We start from the raw sequence: 22,041 nt of genomic DNA, 5'->3' as shown, positions 1-22,041 counted from the left end.
GAAAAGATGCCTCTAAAATATCTCGTTCCTCTTTGATGGACGGTTCTGGCCCACACAGTTATTTATCCTGCCTTTCCCTGAAATGCTTGCACTTCAGTATCAGCACCACATGCTTATTCGGTCTCTTCATCTAGATATAAACTCACATTCTGAAATCATATTTTATACTTTATTTTTATTCTATCAGCCCTCATTGACCTCCACCAACACCATTCAGGGAATGAGCATACAACAAACAGTTAATCCACAGAGTCTTTTAATCACTGTGGCAGCAGAAACATCCAATCACCATAAGACTCAGTAACTTTTTTTTAATTGTTGGTTTATTTAATAACAATTTCGGTGATTAGCCTATTCAGCACAATGCATGCCCCAAAGACAAACCTAAACTCATAAATTATCAATCAAACACCTGGGGCGTCGGATCTAAAAACGACCATAAGGCAAAGAAGCAGAATTCACTGTACTTGTTCAGAGCACAACCCCAGGGCCAGCGCTACCACTCAGATGCTACTTGACTTCAGAAAAAACTACTTAATGTCTTTGCACCTTAAATTTACCAACATATTAATATAAAACAGGGTTGATAATACCAACCAAAGCACTAGTATAAAAAAGTGCTGAATGTATGTTTGTCATTATTAATTACTCTTTAGAGAGGAACAGACTCATCACTTTCAGAGACAGCCCCCAAATGGTCAACAGTGCCACTAATACTGAAATTACAATGGTAACCTCTAAATTGACTTGATTACTTCTAGCCTCTTGTATGCATACACATAGAACACTGATAAGGCAGTAGTATCGACTGGGAGTGATTAACAACTGCCCTTCAGATTGTAGAAAGAATTACTGCTACCATTTTAACATGGCAGCAGAGAAAACCGAAGTATGGTAGTTTCCATTTCAGATCAATACGAGGGGGTGAAACCAGAGCATTGGTGGTAACACCCAGAGATAGAAAGCTCTGCTGGCAACTGATAAGGTCATGAGATTCTATGGAGGTGAAAAAATCAACTACCACTGACCACTCAGACAAGTGAGCCGGAAACAGTGGGAATCCCTTCTCTTTGTGAAGAAGAGCAAGAAACACTTCCTCCCATGGCTTGACCTCCCTACAGAGGTCACTACAGGTCTACGCTACAGAGATTCCCTGTTGCAAGGGAAGTCAGGAAACAGCAAAATCTGCAAATACCTCCCAACATGTAATGAATGGTCTGCTGATCTTTTCATCAGTTATCCTAGATGACAACACTCCTCATAAAGGCATAAACTTTTCATTTAACTCGCTGTACACTATGTATGTAAGTTCACTTAGAATTCTCTTGAGGGTGGAGGACTGGAGAGGAAAGAGATGCAGAGCCAAGCTGCGAATATGCTGGATAGGGCTTCAGAAAGAATACTTGTTCAACCCTTCTTGCAAGTTTCCTTTTTGTTCCAAATGCTGACCACCAAGAAGGGCTCTTAAGAGGAAGCCATTTTTGGTTGCCAAGGAAATTCTCACAAAGTCACAGGGTGTCTCTCAGAGCTGAGAATAGCTTCTCCTTAAGGAGAAGCAATCAGAAACACAGGCAGCCAAGTCTACAACCACTGTATTTCTCACCTCTTTACCTCAAAATATCAGGCAGATTAGCCAGATCAGAGATCCAATTAGACCAGGAAAATAAACCCAGTTTTAGCCTTGATATTTTCAGCTTCTGCAAAAAAAGTTCCCAAAGTGAACTAGGAGGCAGATGCTAGTAACTGGGATCCTTTTCACTTGAATTCAGTCGCTAAGCTTTTAGTGGAGTGAATCACAAAGGAGAAACTCAAATCTGACTGGCAAACAGTATCCCAGCAGTGAGGAAGATTTATTCAAGTGTTTAAAAGACCTAGGACAAAACTGACATAATCTTTTGGGAAGGTAATTGGCAATACAAGGTGATCCAGCAATTCCACTTACAAAAATTTCTCCTTCAGAAGTACTCATGAAAGAATGCAAAAAAAAAGAAAAAAAAAAAACTCAGTTACAATGAGGACATTTCTTAAAGGCCTGCTTGTAATTGCAAAGAAATAAGTAAATATCTATCAATAGATCATTTACATGAAACATGATTCATGTGTACTATGTAGCCTTTAAGGCAAACAAGGTAGATGTCTGTGGTATTGTTAGGTTTCTAAAAAATCCAGTTCCAGAACAATATGATCTCATTTGTAATTCATATAAGTAAGCATATACATTTTTATGCCTAGAAAAAGTCTAGAAGACTATATCAACCTGCTAATACTGGTTATTTTGAGGGTGAGAATTTGTGAACTTTCATTTTCTATTTTATTCATTTTTGTTCTGCTTGAATTTTTATAGCAATTTTGTATAACTATGAATCAGAAAAAAACTAAAGTTTAAAAAACACTAGGTAAAAAATGTGACTACAGCAGGTAAAGAATAAGTCAATGTTTATAGTTACACTTATTATAAAGGTTTTTTAAACATGCCCTTAGGGTATTTACCAAAAGGGGCTGTTGCTTTCTGGTTTTCCACTTCCAAGGGGGGAAAGGGGTGTTTTTTGTTTTTTGGGGTTTTTTTAATGATGTTCTGATCAGAGGTAGGTAATATGTGACATGAGAGCAGACATCCATCAAAGATAATTGTTGATCACATCCCACTACTCTCTGCAATCTATTCTAAGTATATTCTTTGCATTGGGATACAGCAAACTGCTACATACTGAAAAGAGAAAAAAAGTGACATCAAATAAAAAGCATGCCAGATAACCATTTAAAGCATATAAACCCAGCAATGCCATTTGTTAAATGGTGAACACGGGATCGGCCTGTGGTGCTCCTGCAGTTCTGAGATTCTTTCGTGGGTACCTGTGGCTCAGACAGTAAAGAATCTGCCTGCAATGCAGGAGACCCTTGACCGGGGAGGGTCAGGAAGAGCCCCTGGAGAAGGAAATGGCTATCCACTCCAATATTCTTGCCTGGAGAATCCCATGGACAGAAGAGCCTGGCAGGCTACAGTCAGTACATAGGGTCCCAAAGAGTCACAAACAGTCAAACTGCGTGACTAACACTCACTCACTTCACAGGAACAGATGAGATCAAGGCTTAGGAACCCCTTAGGCAGCTCTGTCCTTCATCCACACGTCCTGATGCCTCTTTCAGAACAGTAAGGAGTAAGTTGCTTATCACCATTAAATTCTTAGAGAGACCTCTGGTGAAGGTCTCATGAGCCATGCGTTTTACCAGGCAACATCAAAAAAAGCACGTAAACAGATACAATCATTCATAAGCTCAGTCTCACTACTCCTGGTGGCCTATGTTCACTTCTAGTGCATTAAAACATTTTAATTTTTATTAATAGTAACTAATAGTTAAATCTATTAATAGTGCATGGAAAATATGCTAACTAGAAAACTCACTTTCTCCCTTATAATACTTTCATGGTACAGAAGAACTTGCTTTGTCGATAGGAATAAGGTCTTGACACCTATATGGCAAACCCCTTAAGAAACTGGCTCCTGTCTGTTGAGCTGTTTACTGCACTGTGGTGTTCATCCAGTGTTTAATTATAGGAACAACACCAGATGATCCAGAACATTAGCAGATTCTTCCATCCCATCACACACTATTCTCAGTCATCTTTTTTCAGAGTAAATCAGAACACACCACTCTCTAGGTGAAATTCCTACAATAGTGTCTCTTGGTACTTAGAATACAAGTAAAAGGTCTCCTGTGGCCTCATCTACCTCGACATACCTGCTTCCTCTGCTCCAGTCACTCTGGAATTTTTCTTCTTCCTCTGTCTTAAATACATCACTCTCATTCCTGCCTCAAGGCTTTCCTCTTTGTCCAGAACTTCTCTTCTCTGGGTAACCCTCCTACTTAACCCAGCTTTGCTGTACCTCTCCACATTATCCTACTATATTTTCTAGATAACACTTAGCATTGCATAACATTATCCTACTTGTTTATTTACTTATCTTTGTTATTTATTGTCTATCTGTCCCCTGAAGCACAGAAGTTCCACGTGTCAAAAGATCTGTCTGTCTCATTTACCTCTGGAACCCTACCACCAAGAACATTTGCTAGCATAGAATATACTCTTTACATGGATCAGTGAGTTCAGCAGCCTACAATTATGGGGTGATTAAGAAGTTCAAATTTGCTGCAGCTGGCTTTAAATTTTACACGGTTCTAAATTGTACAAAAGATTTCTTCTTTTCTCCCCTGAAAACCCAACATAGAGCTTAGATTACCTGAGACAAGTTTATCTACTTCACTTTCAAGCTGACACAAAACCTGTTTTTAAACGAAGGCTAGCGTTCTGATCTAGATAAATGGCTTTTACAGGAAACACAGCAGTATGAAAATGGGGAAATTTAACTGTCAGTTTCAATTGGGACACAGGTTCTTAAAATCAGTATGACTATCTGTGCTTCTCAAACTCTACTAATAACAATTACTTGTTAATTCTTTCAGAATATGGGAGAGAACATAAGGTGGGAGGAGGAGGCTACAGAAGGTTAAACTGCTTGCAGAGAAGGAAAAGAGAATGACAAACATCAGTTTTGATAATTATCTCAGTGACAAGCTAAACCCCCGGGAAAGGGGCTCCAAAGATAACCGCTGCCGTGGTGATGCCAGTTCTCATCAAGGGCTCCTGGTCAAAGGGAACTTGCAGCCACAGAGACCCTCTCTGCAGTTACTATCACCACAGTAACTAAGCACCATCTAATGACTGTAACCACCTCCTCACAACATGCCTTTCTTCTCGGGTTTTCACAGATGTGATTCCATCTGGAGCTTTCCCAGCAGTGTCTCACTGGTCCCTGGACACATGCAAAAGACAGTATCATAACGTGAGCAAATACAAGCCTTTCCCCACCGCTGTGCCTTCTCTGAGGAGCAGAGCAAGACCACCCAGTGCTCCGTGTGAAACAGAGGGTTTTCTGGCTGAGCGGTGAAAAAGGAAAAGCAGGTGCTATGGTACTTTTCCATCACTATGAAAATGAAATAGCTATGAATGCTAAGGGAAGCTGTATGTGAGCCTCAGGATGGAAATCAAAATGATGAAAGCATCATCTCAGCTGAATTTAGGTGAAAGTGAAAGTGTCAGTCGCTCAGTCGTGTCAGACCCTTTGAGACACCGTGAACTGCAGCCTGCCAGGCTCCTCTGTCCATGGAATTCTCCAGGCAAGAAAACCAGAGTGGGTAGCCATTCCCTTCTCCAGGGGATCTTCCTGACCCCAGGATTAAACCCAGGTCTCCTGCATTGCAGGTGGATTCTTAACCATCTGAGCCACCAGGGTGACTTGCTCCTGTATTTCACATGTGTAAGAAAAGGATTAGGGGGTTGTCCAATCACAAAATGTATCTTTCTAGATTCCATTTTAAGACAGTCATGGCTGAGCAGTTTCAAAGTTCTACATGGTTTACTGATTTCATCCTCTTATTCCCTGACAAAAAAATTTTAATTCAGGTCTATCTCTACAAAGACCAGGATTTCAAAAATAGAGATCACAAAGTATATTAAGGGTAATAGTATACTTAAAGATAATGCAAAAAATGATTACAGTACACTTTAGAAATTAACGTTAGGCCCAGTTCCACCAGGAAACCCATGGATAAGCTCTTGGGTAAGCTGGCTAAATAACCAGTATCAAGGAAGTGGTGACTAGTTAAGAAAGTTACAAGGATATGTGTGCAGAAGTGTCTCTCTAAGCATCTGCAAGAAATTTATCTACTGCTTTCACTGCAATCTACAGACTGTGATTTCACTTAATATTTATGTGATTGTGAGATGTTATTGCATTACTGATAAACATGAAAAAAAAAAAAAAGCCCTTTTAAAACAGTCATCGTAGAGAGACTTCACTGGCAATCCAGTGGTTAAGATTCTGCACTTCCACTTCAGGGGTACAGGTTTGATCTATGGTTGAGGAGCTAAGACCCCACATGCCTCACAGTCAAAATGCCAAAACATAAAAAAACAGAAGCAATAGTGTAACAAATTCAATAAGCACTTAAAAAAAGAAAAGATCCACACCCCCCCCAAAAAAATCTAAAAAACACAAAGTAAATAAAAAATAAAAATAAATTTAAAAGTTATTGTACCACTGAGCACAGTATTTTGTCCAGAGAGTTAAAGCTACAAGGTAAAATAGTAAGAAGGAATTTTCTTATCCTCACAGATGAGTCCATACTCACATGAAAATTATAACTAACCCATTGCATTTGATAAGCACCTGCAGAAGTTTTAAAATTTTTTTTCAAGAACAGAAAAGAAATAAAAGGTAATAGAAAAACAAATCAGTCTAAGGTAATTGGGGAAGATAACTGGATAATGAAGAAAAAAATCCTCCATGGCAACAAAATAGAGATTATTTATGTACATTTACAAGTCAATGAGCTCCAGATGTATTTTTTAAAAATCTACTTCTCCCCAGGTATTTTCTTTTTTTTGCCTAATAAATATAAAATCCAAGTTGGAATATTGTTGAAGTGTTGCATCATCTAAATTTTGGCGATGCTCTTTCTTCTGCTGTTAACTATTGTAAGCTATTTCTCAAGCAGCCGCTACTGAAATCGTTAAGTACTAGGCTTGGTAGAGCCAAAGAGAAAAAGTGCAATCCACAGATCTGCTTCTTCTGTTTTCCCAAAACAGAATCTCATAAAAAATATGCCCTCAAATTTTGTCACTATGTAGCTGTCAGAAAGAGAAATTCTGCTTCTCTTTGTACCTCTGAACATTAAACCCATTCCTTGTGCTACTGGGAAGTTATATAGCTCCAGGAAGCTGCGAGGCACCATCGCAACTGTTCAGATTGTATCCAGGCAGAATAATCAATCCATCAGAAAACTTCAGTTCCAGTTGGATGGAAGTTTTTTGGGCCAACTTGGAAAAGCATACCGAACAAGTTTGACTTCACTGCCAAGATCATTTCCAGGACATTGGCTAATTAATTATAAAAGCTTTTTCAAAACAAATTTGAGCCTGGCAACCTTTTTTCCTACCCAAACAGAGAAAAAACAGGCTAAAAAATAAAAAGCCCAAATTTATTGCAGGGTTTTGTGTGTGTGTGCCAGGGTTTCATCTTCTTAGCAAGCCTATTTTCTTCTCACCAGAAAATGATCCAGGAGCTTTTGTATTTGAAGTTAATAAGACTGTAGGTATATAAGCTGGAAATATTAGTTTGCATTTGTACTCTACTTTTGATTATAGAGGAGATCGTGGGTCAGTTACAAAGCGCCTCTTCAAACTCGTTGGTGGGAAGCAAAGATGAAGTTTCTTTCTCTTTGAGGGGATGAAGGGTTCGTTGGATGAACAATGGCTATTGTATTAGATAAATGAAGATGGACAGTTGTTCTTTTAAATGATATACTCATCAGCTGCATTTTCTAGCTTTGAAAACAAAAAGAACAAAATTCCTGAATTAAATCTTCCTGGTTTCAATATCATATGAACCTTGACAAATAGGAGACACTGGAGATAGGCATCAGAGATTCTGGTTTTAAGGATGACACAGGCTTAATTTAGTTAAATCAACACCCCAAATCATAAAGTTCCAAACTATTTCTTCTAACACAGGAATCAAAATCTTATGTAATACATATCTTAAACCATCAAATTTCTTTTGTATATGCTCAGATATGAAGACAACCAAGAAGGTAAGAAATTTCTCTCAACATTTACCAGCAGCTATTGATAAATGCCTGACAAGAGAAGAACTGTCCCCAGTAAAAGAAGTCTTCCTGAGAAATTGCCAGATATTCCTAACTTCCTTATCCTGTATCAAAGCTCCAATAAATCTCATAATTAGAATGCTGCTTTGTCAATCTATGGAACCAAAATGTACAAACTAGTTTTGAGTAAAATTCTCAACAAGTCCTAGTGGACTGAGTTTTCCCTTTCAGTACTGTTATGATCCTACCAATGCATTCAATATTTAGATGATCATCCTCCAAAGCATATCAAGAGGTAGGCCAGTGGTAGGGAGGAGTGCCATCCATATTAGCATTTAAGAGTAGGCGGCAACTTTAGAAGTCAAGAATTAATCTCAATGCTGGGGAAGGGGGTGCAGTAATTAAACCTAACCAAAGCAGAGTCTCTCTTCTGGGAAACACAGGTAAGTTAAAATGAGAAAGATTATACCAGATTTCAGAGAATCTTCAAAGGTGGCATATTCTGAACTTAACTTGATAGAAGCCAGTACAAGCTTTTGACCTGGGGGTAGAGGGGAAAGATAAGAACAATAATATGAAAAGTGTACTGAATTAGAAGAAAATGAGGACAGGGTTATTCCAAAGCTGGTTAGAAGGAGAATAAAGAATCCAAAAGTCACTTTACAAGAAAGAACATAACTTCACCTTTCCAGTATTTTTAAGAATTCACTAAGGTCTGAAAACCTCTGTCTAAAGAGGAGCACTGTTGTAAATAAGGCGTCACTGCCTTAGGAATATATAATTGAGATTTATTTATTTATTCAAGTAGAATTTTCAACCCATTAGCTCAAATAACTCATTTCATTCTTTAATGCAAAGTACAAAAGTGCTGAAGAATTGATGCCTTCCAACTGTGGTGCTGGCGAAGCCTGAGAGTCCCTTGGAAAGCAAGAAGATCAAACCAGTCAATCATAAAGGAAATCAGTCCTGAATTTTCATTGGAAGGACTGATGCTGAAGCTGAAGCTCCAATACTTTGGCCACCTGATGTGAAGAACTGACTCATTGGAAAAGACCCTGATGCTGGGAAAGACTGAAGGCAGGAGGAGAAGGGAATGACAGAGGATGAGATGGCTGGATGGCATCACCGACCCGATGGACACGAGTTTGAGCAAGCTCCGGGAGATGGTGAAGGACAGAGAAGCCTGGCGTGCTGCATGTAGTCCATGGAGTTGTAAAGAGTCGGACACGACTGAGCGACTGAACAACAACAAAGTACAAAATTATACCTAGTCACCATTTTTAACTTGTTCAAGTCCAGGTACTCACTCAACTAGGAAAATGATCCAGTTTCTATTATATTCTTTTCAAAAGAAAACAAATTGAGGTTCAAAACTTAATTGCTTTTCATTTCAAATAGGTTACTTACCATATATTTTAATAGGCAAATACACAGCTAACAAGACTATCATTACCTTTGCCTGAAGTATCCCCCCAAAGTTCACAACACACAGCATTCCCTAGCCCTTCACAGTTCAGCAGAGCACTTTTTTCATAGATTACCTTATGTAAGCACTACAACAAACCTGAGATAGGAGTTATTATTACAATTTTAAAGCTGAGAGAACTATAGTTTCAATATTTATACTGCCCAAGTGAAGATCTCTGGACTAAGCTAACTCTTATTTTCTGGACTTCAAGTCCCTTCACAAACTGCTTCCCCTTCTTCCCAAGGAAGTGAGAAACAAAAAAAAAAAGCCATCAACACATACTGGTTCATTTTAAGTTAGGAAACCACCATTTCTCATCTCTTCCCAGCATGTTCTAGATATACATTTAGTCTTACACTTTAAAGAAGCAAGAATTCCTGGCTTACCTGGTCCTTCTCTGGTTTATCGGAGATGTCATTCAGGCTGGAAGAAGTCAGATTCCTGTGGGTCATGGCTGGGCTACCTGTAAAAACAGAAGGGGCCCGTCATTAAAGACTTCTTGTCAAAAGCACAAAGCTTTTGGTTGTACACTTCATGAACGCTAGTAGATGACGATGGGAATGGTGATGGTGCTTGAGCTGTGTTAGGACTCTCCCGAAGAGTTTTCCAGAGTTGGAAAGTAAGGTGAGAGCACTAACATGGTTAAACAAAAAATATCTCAAGGACCTTGTTTAAGTCTTCTTTCTTGGCTTTATTTCAAGATAAATTCAGCTTTGAAAGAAAGGTGTAAAACTTATAAGCATAAAAATAAATTTACTCCTGGTTTTGGCTTGCCCTTTACACACATCCTAATCGATCTATTTCTTTGCCTATAGACGTGGACTCCTTCCTCATTTCAGCAAAGCTGGCCCCAGGACAAAAGGCCTGGACCTCCTCTCTGTCAGCCTCTGCAGTCCTTCCTAGGCGCCATCAACCCCCCAAACCATCTGTATTCCATTCTCTGGCTAACATTTTGATCAAGAATATTTCTCCTTAGTGGGCATCTGAGCCAGGACCCCTATACTTCTCCTCAGTGTTATCCCAGCTCCCCTTACTTCTTGCATTCCCATTTACCAGATTAAAATAAGCATATCCCATCTTCCTCCCTAATATGCCAAACTTCTCATTCAAGTCAAGGGACAGATTTTATCAGGAATACTCCATGGACAAGCTCCCCAGCAGTACAGCTGCTGTAGATAAAAATCCACTGGCAAATCAGCCAGTGACTTCAGATGCAATCACACGAGAACAGAGAAGGGGACATGTAGATGAGAGACCATTTTCAAATAGTCTGGTTAATCAACAAAATACTGAGCTTTCATTTTGCAGGTAAACTTGAAATTTCTCAGCTTACTAAGCAAAAGAATAACTTTTCAAAGGCAGGGTGTTTGACCCACCCCTGCAAGGTGCTGAGTAATGTGTTCCCCATTTAATCCTCCGCGATCTGACTCAGTCTGGTCTTCACACTAGGAGGACAAGGGTTGAAAAACAAGCACCCAAGTTCGAACACAACTTCACACTTGCTTCCATATAATTCTTCAGATCACAGACTTCCATTCCTTCAGGCCAAAACGTCAGCACAAAATTTTACCAAAGACTAAAATCTACTCCTAATAATTTAATGTCTATATAACAGCTGCTCTTTAAATAATATAATTGTCTTTAACTACTAGATCAATTTTCTTGAGCTGGCAAAACCAGAATTATTTTCCACTCTGCTGCATTTCATTGAGTAAGCATGGCCTAGATCTCTTAAACCCTTTACCTGGTAGGATGTTTTATTCTAGGAAAATTTAAGCATAGGGCATTTTTCAAAGGAAAGTAACATCTGAAAAACTGCTTTACGAGCACAATTAAAAGAATCTCTTTGAAAGCCACATTTTCTTCTCTGAACCGCATACAAGGTTTCTAGGGTCCATTCAATACAAAAGACACCAGGCACAAACACGAATGCCCCCAAATAATGCTGGGCTAGAAACTAACAGGAATTGATGAGTACATACAATTTTGTACTTTACATTAAAAAACAAAACCAGGTTTTTTTTTTACTAAATGGGTGAAGATTCTACCTACATAAGCAAAAAAAAAAAAAAAACAAAACTGAACTATGTATTCTTTTTTCCCCTGAACTTTAAACTTTTTATTTTGTATCGGGGTGTAGCCGATTAACAATGTTGTGGTAGTTTCAGGTGAACGGCAGAGGGACTCAACCATACATATACACATATCTATTCTCCCCCAAACCCCTCTCCCGTCCAGGCTGGCACATAACACTGGGCAATGTTCCATGTGCTATACAATAGGTCCTGTTGGTTATCCATTTTAAATATAGCAGTGTATACATGACCATCCCAAACCCCCTAACTATCCCTCCCCCCTCAGCAACCATAGGTTCCTTTCCTAAGTCTGTGAGTCCCTTTCTGCTTTTTGGGTAAGTTCATTTGTATCATTTCATTTTAGACTCCACATATAAGGGATGTCATATGATCTTTCTCCTTCTCTATCTGACTTAACTTACTTACTGAATTATATATTCTTAAAGCAATGAAGCCTTAGCAACCTAAGTTTAAAGCAGCTTATGTAAATAAATAGGTATACTGATTTCTAATTATTAAATCAACTGTATATAAGCATTAATACTGAAATGAATTTGAAAGCAATTTTTCACTAAGTAATTTAAATTTTCTAGGCAAAATTCTAAACTCATTGATTTACATCAGAAATTCTTCATAAATACTGCAATGGTACATTTCACCCAAACACTGTCCTAACTGCTGCAAAATCTGAAGCCAACAAGTAAGGTTTCCATTATAATGATAATCCTGACTGACATTACAACTTTTCCAAGAAAGTTCATATGCTGCCACATTTCTCTCATTTCTGAAAGATAGTTACAGGATAGCTCTCTGTATTTGTATTATATTGTGGGGTGGGGGGGAGGAACATAAAAAAGGCACAGGACCAAGGAAGATGCAGGAACCAGATGGGGAAGAAGGGGCCACTGTTAGAAACAATCACATCCATTGTCCCGCCCAACTTTATCTGATTCTCATTAATAAAAGTAATATTAACAGCTTCACTGATGTTTAACTTTGTAATAGACTGAAAGAATTCAGAAGTCAACACTTCTAGGTAAACCTTAAGCAAGATGATCAGCATTCTTGCATCCTTTCCCACCTCCCTCCCCAGTAAACTCTCCACCTCTATCCTCCACAACACCCTGAACCAAAGACAAAGGCTTCCCAATGTTTCAACTCAGTAGTTCCCAAAGTATGGTCCCCAGACCAGCAGTAGCAGCATCACCTGAGCACGTATTAGAAATGCAAATTCTTCTGACTCACCCCAGACAAATTATATCAAACGCTGGGTATGGGGCCAAGCAAGGTGGGTTTTACCAAACCTTTGAAATGATTTTGAAGTAAGTGAAAGCTGGAGAACCACTTCTCTAAATAAACAAGTTTCTTAACCACAGAATGTGTCCTAGTTGGAACTGAACTGCATGAAACATACACAAATTGAAACAGCAAAAGAGGCAGATCTGATAACCTTGTCCTCTTCCAAGCCATTGCTCCAAACCGTCACATCTCAAGCAAATCATGGAGTTAGCTTCTTTGCCACATAAACACACACAAAAAGAACTGTACACAGCCTTTCCTCTAAATCTTCACCTACACAATCAGTAGGCTTCCCTGGTAGCTCAGCTGGGAAAGAATCTGCCTGCAAGGCAGGAGACCTGGGTTCAATCCCTGATTTGGGAAGATCTCACGGAGAAGGATCTCATGGAGGAAGATGAGAAGGCTGAATCACATCACCAATGCAAGGGGCATGAACTTGGGCAAACTTTGGGAGATTGTGAGGTACAGGGAGGCCTAGCATGCTGCAGTCTATGGGGTCGCAAAGAATCAGACATGACTGAAGTGACTTTAGCATGCACACATTCAACGAATAACTTTGTTATCAGAACTCACTATTGAATCAGCCTTTTCCAGAAACATATCACCCAAATCAAAGAAGGCAAGGACAAGAGAATACAAACAAGATTATACCTGGGAATTAGAAATTTCCGTGTGGCACTTCAGCAAACCTGGGAAACTTACACAAAGAGTCCCTAACATTGTTCTAGTCAATAAGACACACTGTCTGGCTAAGTCAGTGTTTTCTAGAGTTTTGGTGTATAATGTAAACTGAGTATACTGCAATATTGAGTGAGTGGGGGTAGCGGAAGCAAATGTCACTGTGAATCAAAAAGGTGAAAGAGAAATGTACCCAAAAGTATGCTACTTCTTGTGCAGGTAAAGATTCATCGACTCAGAGCAGCAGAGGATGCAGTGGGTTGGATGGCATCACTGACTCAACAGACTTGAATTTGAGCCAACTCTGGGAGATAGTGGAGGACAGAGGAGCCTGGTGTGCTCTAGTCCACAGGGTTGCAAAGAGTTGAACGCAACTTAGCAACTGAACCACCACCACCACTAGTAGGCCTTTTCTATCTAATACACAGGGCAAATGAATGTTTTATAACTGCTCCTGGTCTAAAGCAACTTTGTTTTTTCAAGTCTGATTTTTACAACAGAAAAAGAAGAACCCACCTTGAGTGAATAATCATAATAATTTCCATATCATTGTATTTTGGCCATAAGAAAAAAAAAGCTTGGAGGAGCACATTTTCAAGCAGTTTCACACAATCGAAAACAATTTCATTTTCAAAGTACCCACTTGGCAGGTACATACTGTCTTCTATAAAAATTAATTACATTCTGTACTAAGTTTGAAAATCATTGTTATTCTTTAGCACACATGTAGCAATTCATAAAGTCCTTTCCAATTGTATCTGTTAGATACTATAAAAAGAGGTAGGAGAATGTACAGCATAGAAAAATGATGATACTTATATGTATACATGTTAAGTAAAAATGTAAATGTGTATGTGATGCAATGACACATAAACTGACCTCCCCATCTCATACCCTCAAAATGAGCCTATAGTATATATTCTATGTACACCTCACTGACTTACTGATACTTTTTCCCCCTTTGTTGACATAAAAAATCCACTAGAAGATGTGTATATCTAAGATTAAGAGTCAACTAATCTTTCTGAGCACTAAGTACTTTAATTTACATTACCTTACTTAATCCTCAGATAAACACTCTGAGATCAGTATCATTATTACCACTTACACATACACAAAATGAACTTCAAGTTCATGATCACACAACAAGTATCAATTTAAATCCAGATCTCTTAATAACAATCTAGGGACGTGGGGGGTGGGATTGGTCTCTCTATGTTATTTACATAAATAAACATACAAACGTCATCATTTCTAATGAAGAGAAAATATAATGTACAACCACAAAAGATATATCCTATTTCCATGGCAATTATGTGCAATATAAAATCACCAAGGAGGTTTAAGTCAAAAATGTTCTTGGTTTCCAATTTAGCTTCTCCCAAAGATGGAGATTGCATTTCTTTACTTTTTCATTTTCATAAAGTAAAGGAGAAAAATATTCAGCTCAGCTACTCTGCTTGCCACAGTGATTAGCCCAAAACCACAGCTCTGTGAAAAAGGAGAAAGGATACTAAAAGCAACAGCAAAATAATTGTAAAAGCGGTAGTGCTACACACTTCTGAATGTCCTAATTCACAGTCCTAGCCAAGTGTTTGTAAGATTCCACAATGAACATACAGTCAATGCTCCACTATTTCCATACTGGTTTTCCACCTTTCAAGAAATTGCAATTTCTTCCCATTTCAACCACTAAGAACAGGAATATAACAGGACAGGGATAATAAATCTGTTGGGATATAACAAGTTGGACTGAGAAAGTCATTCCAGAAGGAATGGCTGAGATAAGCTTGGATTTTGTCAGATCAGTTTCCTAGTCCTCCATGGCAACAGACCGCCAAGAGCTGTCCCCACCAAAAGTGATTTTAAGAAAAGCATGTCATCAAGACCTCCAACCCATTCTCAGTGCCCACCTCCAAATAAAACGCAGAAATATTTAAAATATAAATATGAGGCTAAAGAAAGTTTAAAATTTTATCAGTAAGAGCTCTTTGAAAGAATCTCATAACTAATAGAAAATCAGTTTGGATACTTTTGCTTGTACAATTTTTAATCATTTTGTTTTATTTAGAGGATTTCTGTTGTTTGCTGATGATTTAATATCACGTAAACTCCAAGAACGGAAAGCCAAGGCCTTTGGTTTGTCTTGTTCACAGCTACAGTCCCAGAGCTTGGCACCGGTGGCAATTAATAAATATTTGTGAATGAATGAATAACAGCAACTGGGTATCACTTTACTTCCATTTGGAGTTACTACTATAAACACTACTATTCAAAGTCTATTTCCTATGGCGGGAGATGCGATGTGCAGACTCCAAGAAACTTCAGACTTGGAAAGCCTTAGAGTAAATAAGGAAGAAGTTTGTAGCTGGCCCAGAACTAACGGAATGGAAACACACTGCCAAACTGGCTAGACGCCTGTCAGTCAGCAGCAGAAAGAGAGGTAAGAAACGACAAAAGTGAGAAAGGGAACCTGTGTGCAGGAAGAATCAGGTAAGAACGAGAGGAGACACAAGCGAGGGCGTCCCTGAGAGGAAAGGACAGCCTTGGGTAGAGAAAAGTCTGGGGACCAGAGATAAAGAATGTGCTTAGTTTGGAAAGTCAAAGCAAATCTGGAGAAAGGAAGAAGACATCAATAGATCCAGATAACTATGGAAGTATGTGAGTCAAGTTCTAGCCAAAAGCTGAAATCATCCCTAATGTGTGGGGCAAGGATAATGGGATAATGGAGAAGACATCCTTACAGAGAGAAATGGAAGAAAGCAGAGGCCAAGGCAGTGCAACCACAAAGACTATTCTCTATTTTAAAGACCATTCTCTATCTTTTTGAGATCTCCGCTGTCCACATGCCCCTTGATAATCTACCCACCCTCAACTTCTTTGACCCTATTTTCTGTGTTTTTGAATTTTTTGAACTACTCTGTTGGCTTTTCCCAAGATTCAGTGTTAGGGCTTCAATATCTCAATGTTGAATACACAGCCTTCATTTCTTCTAAGTCTTTTAAAATTTCAACCAGCAAAAGCAAAATGCTCTCACTAGAGTGATTCCCGTTCCCATTCCAATAATATTGCACTGGATATTTAATTTTTATTATGATCTAAAATAAAAATAAAACATTTATTATGATCTAAAATGGCTTCCCTGGTGGCACAGAAGGTAAAGAGTCCGCCTGCAGTGCAGGAGACCTGGGTTTGATCTCTGGATCGGGAAGATCTCCTGAAGAAGGAAATGGCAACCCGCTCCAGTATTCTTGCCTGAAAAATCCCATGGACAGAGGAGCCTGGCAGGCTACAGTCCATGAGTTCGCAAAGAGTCAGACACGACTGAGAAACTTCACTTTATGATCTAAAATAGGTAATTAAAATTTTTAAAGGCATTTTCATTCTCTTTCTGCACACACACAACACACACGTGACATCTGAAAAAGCTCCAATCAGTTGCGGAAACATTCAGAAACAAACAAGAACTAAAAAACTTACTAAAATAGGAAAGTCCTCATAAAGGACTTTAGGGCATCTGTGGTCCCTGTGATTACATATAGTATTTGTAATTCTTTGTGTCATCAGCACACGTGCGCATGCACACACACAAACATAAAACTATGAACCAGAAGTTACCCTGTACAAAGAATATAGGTGGAAGCATAGAAAATAATTTGTTACCTTATCTCATGAAAGTAAAAAAAGAAAAGAACAGTGATGTCAGCAAGACTATGCCACTTAGTAATAGGGTAAGTTAGAAAGATCAATGGAACATTAAGAAATAAGGAAAAGAACATCTCACTGTCTTCATGACCCAAAGTGATTTTACTAAACACTCTCTCATCAGGTTGAGAAACTGCAATAGGTCCCCATAGCCACAGTATCCCAAGCACATGTAACAGTGTCGGGTTTCCTAATGTGGACTCTCTTATATCTATATGTTGATACTGGATCCAAGACATAGAAAAAATTTCACTAATTAATGGAGAAGTTCTCTGAATTGATGAAGTATCTAAATTGAGAACAATTAAGAAAGCTACCAATTCAACTTAGTACGTGACTTGGTAAATGAGTTTATCCTTCTCCCTTCCTAGATACTTTTAAAATAACAGATTAAAAATATTAAAAACAAAAAATTATAAAACCACATCAATTAAAAAAACTAATAGACAACCAACAGAGACAAGAGACTTCAAAAACATTCTAGAAGCAAAAGAATAGGTAAGAGTATTAGAACCTGAGAGAGGATCAAGAGGGAGGGAATGAAAAAAGAGTATTAAAACTTGATACTATTTGTGCTACATAGAAACTACAGTGTGAAATATGTGCAGAAAGTCATGGAGTCAAAAAAGAGATCTTCCATGAAAAACACTGAAGAAGGTCCACACTGGAAGAGGCCAAGTACAATGGAGGCCCAAGTAAGATGCAAACAGAAAGGGATAAGTTCCTGGAAAGTCACTGCACCAAAGTCTGCTTCCATCCCAGTGGGTGCACACCCAGCAGCTGAGGCATTTACACCACAGGGTTCGTTGCTGAAGTGGGATTTAGAAAAGATCAGAGAATCAGAGCAGGAGTTTGTGCCTCATACCAAAATGTTCTGAATTCTAGAATTCAGGGTGACAGGATGACATTTCCTACTCACTTTAAAACAAATCCTCTTTCAGTTCAGTTCAGTTGCTCAGTCGTCTCTGACTATGCTACCTCATAGACTACAGCACGCCAGGCCTCCCTGTCCTTCACCATTTCCCGGAGCTTGCTCAAACTCATGTCCATCGAGTCGGTGATGCCATCCAACCATCTCATACTCTGTCATCCCCTTCTCCTCATGCCTTCAATCTTTCCCAGCATCAGGGTCTTTTCTAATGAGTCAGTTCTTTGTATCAGGTGGCCAAAGTATCGGAGCTTCAGCTTCGGCATCAGTCCTTCCATCAGTATTCAGGACTGATTTCCTTTAGGATTGATTTACCTGAATACAAATCCTTTTACTTGAATAAAAATGAACAATTGAGAGTTATCAGATATATGAGAGGAAGCCCAAGACTAAACACACACACACACACAACCAAAACACAACTTCATTAAAAGAATTATAATTTAGAAAACGTAAATAAAGATTCTTACTAGTTTGCAAGAGATTTGAGAAGATACTGTATCCATAAAGTGTGGACAGAATGCTATAAAAAATAGAAAAGGAAAATGCTGTACAGTTCTAATAATTTTCAAGACTACATGTGATAGTAATAAATGTATATGGGCTTCCCAGGTGGCACAGTGGTAAAGAATCCCCCTACCAATGCAGGAGATGCAGAGATGCGGGTTCGACCCCTGGGTCAGGAAGATCTGCTGGAGAGGGAAATGGAAACCCACTCCAGTATCCTTACCTGGAAAATTCCATGGACAGAGGAGCCTGGCGGACTACAGTCCATGAGGTGGCAAAGCTTCAGACATGACTGAGTGACTAAGCACACATTATATGTACATATATACAGGTTAGAAAAATAAAATCAAGCAAATCTTCTAAAAAAGTAATGGTCAAGAGGGCAAAGGTCCAGAAAATATGAGAGTACAGAGTATCAATCCATGAAGGCCAATTAGAAAGACTATTAAAAGTCCTACTAAGCTGGAACAAGGAAAATGAAAAAGAGAATGCTGTTACAGAGAATATCCTACAGCTAAATTAAGGACACATTTCTTCAATCACAAAGGTCCCTAGAGAAAGTAAACAAAACAAACCACATACACACAATCCAGCACTGTATGTAAATAAATCATTAGAAAACTTCACAACACTCAGAGTGAAGAGAATACCCTAAAATTTTCTATCTAGAGAGAAAAGCAATAAGAACTGCACTTCGGAATTCTCTTAAGCAACACAAAAACAGAAGAAGAGAATGAAGCTATGCTTTCAGAGTTCTGGAAGAAATATTATTTTCAACCTTCAACTGTATACTCATCTAAACTAACAATCAAGTGTGAAAAAACAATAAGGAAACTTTCGATCAGAAAAAAAAAAGAAAACCAAACAAAATGTCAACCTTTATATGCCCTTTCATACAAAGTTACCTGAAATGTGATTTGGCAAAATGAAAAAATAAAGAAAAAGAGATGGATGGTCTCCAATTCAGGAGAGGAATGAGAGTAAATGCTAGAACAGAATCTGGGCAGCACGTGTTGGGGTAGCAGTATCTTAAGACACAGGAAAACAGAGTAGGGAAGAGGGGAGACAGCAAGGAGGGGGAGACCAGCGAGAACAAAGCAGTCATAGGGTTTATCCGTGCCCTTCAGATATTGAAAGAGCTTGGGGATACAATAACAATATCAATCTGAAAATATACAATTTAAATATACAATAAATATACAATTTAAAACTACAGGTTAAAAAAAAACTGTACAAGAAAGAAGATGTAATTATAAACTATGTCATAGCTTTAAACTATATTCCTATTGTCATAATAATGTAAACACTATTTATGAATTTCTGACTTTAACATCAACTGACAGAAAAAGACAACTGATAGATAAAGTCAAGGATGTAAATCTAACCAATACTGACAAGAAAGGGGCTTCCCTGGTGGCTCAGATGGTAAAGAGTCTGCCTGCAATGCAGGAGACCCGGTTTGATATCTGGGTCGGGAAGATCCTCTGCAGAAGGGAATGGCAACCCACTCCAGTATTCTTGCCTGGAAAATCCCAAGGACGGAGTTGCCTGGCAGGCTACAGTCCATAGATTCACAAAGAGTCAGACATGCCTGAGTGACCTTCACATATTGACAATAAATAAAGCACCAATGACAGAAATCCCGAAGTAAAAGTGGCGAGGAGAGGGCCAGGGAAGAGCAGGAAACCACCATCCTTTACTGACAAACGGCTGCTTAGTCGCTCAGTTGTGTCTGACTCTCGGCAACCCCAAGGACTGTAGCCTGCCAGGCTCCTCTGTCCATGGAACTTTCCAGGCAAGAATTATGGACTGGGTTGCCATTCCTTTCTTCAAGGGATCATCCTGACCCAGGGATCACACTCATACCTCTTGCTTCTCCTGAACTGGCAAGAGGATTCTTTACCATTGAGCCACCTGGGAAGCCCAAGATCTTTTGAAAATATAATAATTAATAGGAAATATCTAAGATTGATAAATCAGAGATAGCAGGATAAACTTATGATATAAAGATAAGAAGATAACCATGACAAAGCCAAAAGAAAATAATAGAAACAATTAAAAGCATTAAAAGTGATTGCTACAAGGGCAAGGTCTGGAAATAGGGAAGATAATACAAAGGCGCTTGTTTCTCATTAGAAGTCCTCTGTTTACTTCAATTTCATGATTATTTACATATAATACTTTAATAAAAAATCTTAATACATATGGTTATGCATCATATGATAGTGTTAATTAAATCTACTTTTATTATTTTGAAATACCTGAGATTAAGTTGTCTATTGATTAGTAGACAATCTTGGAAGTTCTAATTAAATCAAATTTCTAATATAAACATGGAGATCATGAAGAGTTTAAAATCAATTTTTTTAGAAGAGTTTAAAATCATTTTTTTTCTTTATTTTTTGGCCATGTCGCAAGTTAGTGCCCTGACCAGAGATTAAACCTGCAACCCTCTGCATTGGAAGCACAGAGTCTTAACCTCTGGACCACCAGGGAAGTCCCCAAACCCATTTTTAAGTAGCTTTAAGATGCTCCATCAAGTGATATTTACATTATTTTTAAAATGATAACAAGGGAAATTTTTCCTGGAGGCTCTATCTGAATTATCAAAGATTCATATCAATAGCTTTAGTCAACAAAAGGCCTTATATCCAAAATGTCTATGAAGGAAGAAAAAGAGTATGAGCAGAAAAGCAAGCCATTTAACACAGTCCTACATCTGCAGACAAACAAATATATAGATATGGATGTCAATATCAATGTTTATATAGATATAGTTTATTAGTATTATATATAGACATAGATACAGATATAAAACTTTAAAAGAGTAACAGACACATTCTCTGGGCCTCCAGCTACAAACACAGCTCCTCCTAACCACTCTTGATTTATGGCTCACAAAACGTGACCTGGAGAAAAGCCTTGTGCGGTAACTCCTCATGGCCTTGCTGATACACATCCAACTAGTTGATACACATTGGGCAATTGGTGATCACAGGTCATACTCAAGTCAGCGAGCAGCCTCCAGGAAAGAAGGGAACAAGGACCTTTGGGCCCATTATGCCACTATCACATACACGGCTCCGAGTGTCTGCGTGAGAACAAAGGCACAGGGTGTAACAGAGGAGAACAAACCTGACTCCATATTGGATCTGTTCCTTCAGCTCTAGCCGTGCACGCTCTGTTGTTTGTGCTTAGTCATGCTGGCTCTGCACCTTTGCCTAGCCAAACAGTAAAAGAATGCTACCTATATCCTGAAATATACATAATAGCAATAGCAAAGTTCTGCCTCCCAGGCTGGACCTTCAGAAACGTAATATAGAGATAAAATTTACAGAACAGAAAATAACATTTGTCTTGTTGAAGGTTTATAGGGACATCATGACCAGATCCTCCATGGATAGCTGTTTAAGAACAAAAGATTAATCACATTCCATCCAGGGTCTGGTGGGCAAAAGACCTGCCACACCCTCTCCCCCTTTAGTATAAAAGAAGCCTGAATTCTAACTCAGGTTTTTCAGGTGGCGCTAATGGTAAAGAACCTGCCTGTCAATGCAAGAGACCTAGGAGATGCAGGCTCAATCCCTGGGTTGGGAAGATCCCCGAGAGAAGGAAAAGGCAACCCACTCTAGTATTCTTGCCTGGAGAATCCCAGGGACAGAGGAGCCTGGTGGGCTGTAGTCCATGGGGTCGCACAGGGTCAGACGTGACTG

At 38.8% G+C, this 22,041-nt stretch overlaps 1 protein-coding gene across 5 annotated transcripts in view; it reads right to left on the bottom strand.

The window, feature by feature from the left end:
- Window positions 1-22,041, bottom strand: part of SLC4A4 (solute carrier family 4 member 4) — a 351,440-nt gene that overhangs the window by 136,515 nt on the left and 192,884 nt on the right. For all 5 annotated transcript variants that reach the window (XM_043447564.1, XM_043447563.1, XM_043447565.1 and 2 more), the window contains exon 7: window positions 9,523-9,599. In XM_043447564.1, the coding sequence (XP_043303499.1) occupies window positions 9,523-9,599 (77 nt within the window). The remainder of the gene's footprint in view (window positions 1-9,522; window positions 9,600-22,041) is intronic.

The sequence above is a fragment of the Cervus canadensis genome, chromosome 26 (genome assembly GCF_019320065.1).
Source record: "Cervus canadensis isolate Bull #8, Minnesota chromosome 26, ASM1932006v1, whole genome shotgun sequence".
NCBI lineage: Eukaryota > Metazoa > Chordata > Mammalia > Artiodactyla > Cervidae > Cervus > Cervus canadensis.
The sequence above is the reverse complement of the archived record's forward strand: the minus strand, read 5'-3'. Positions and strand labels throughout refer to the sequence as shown.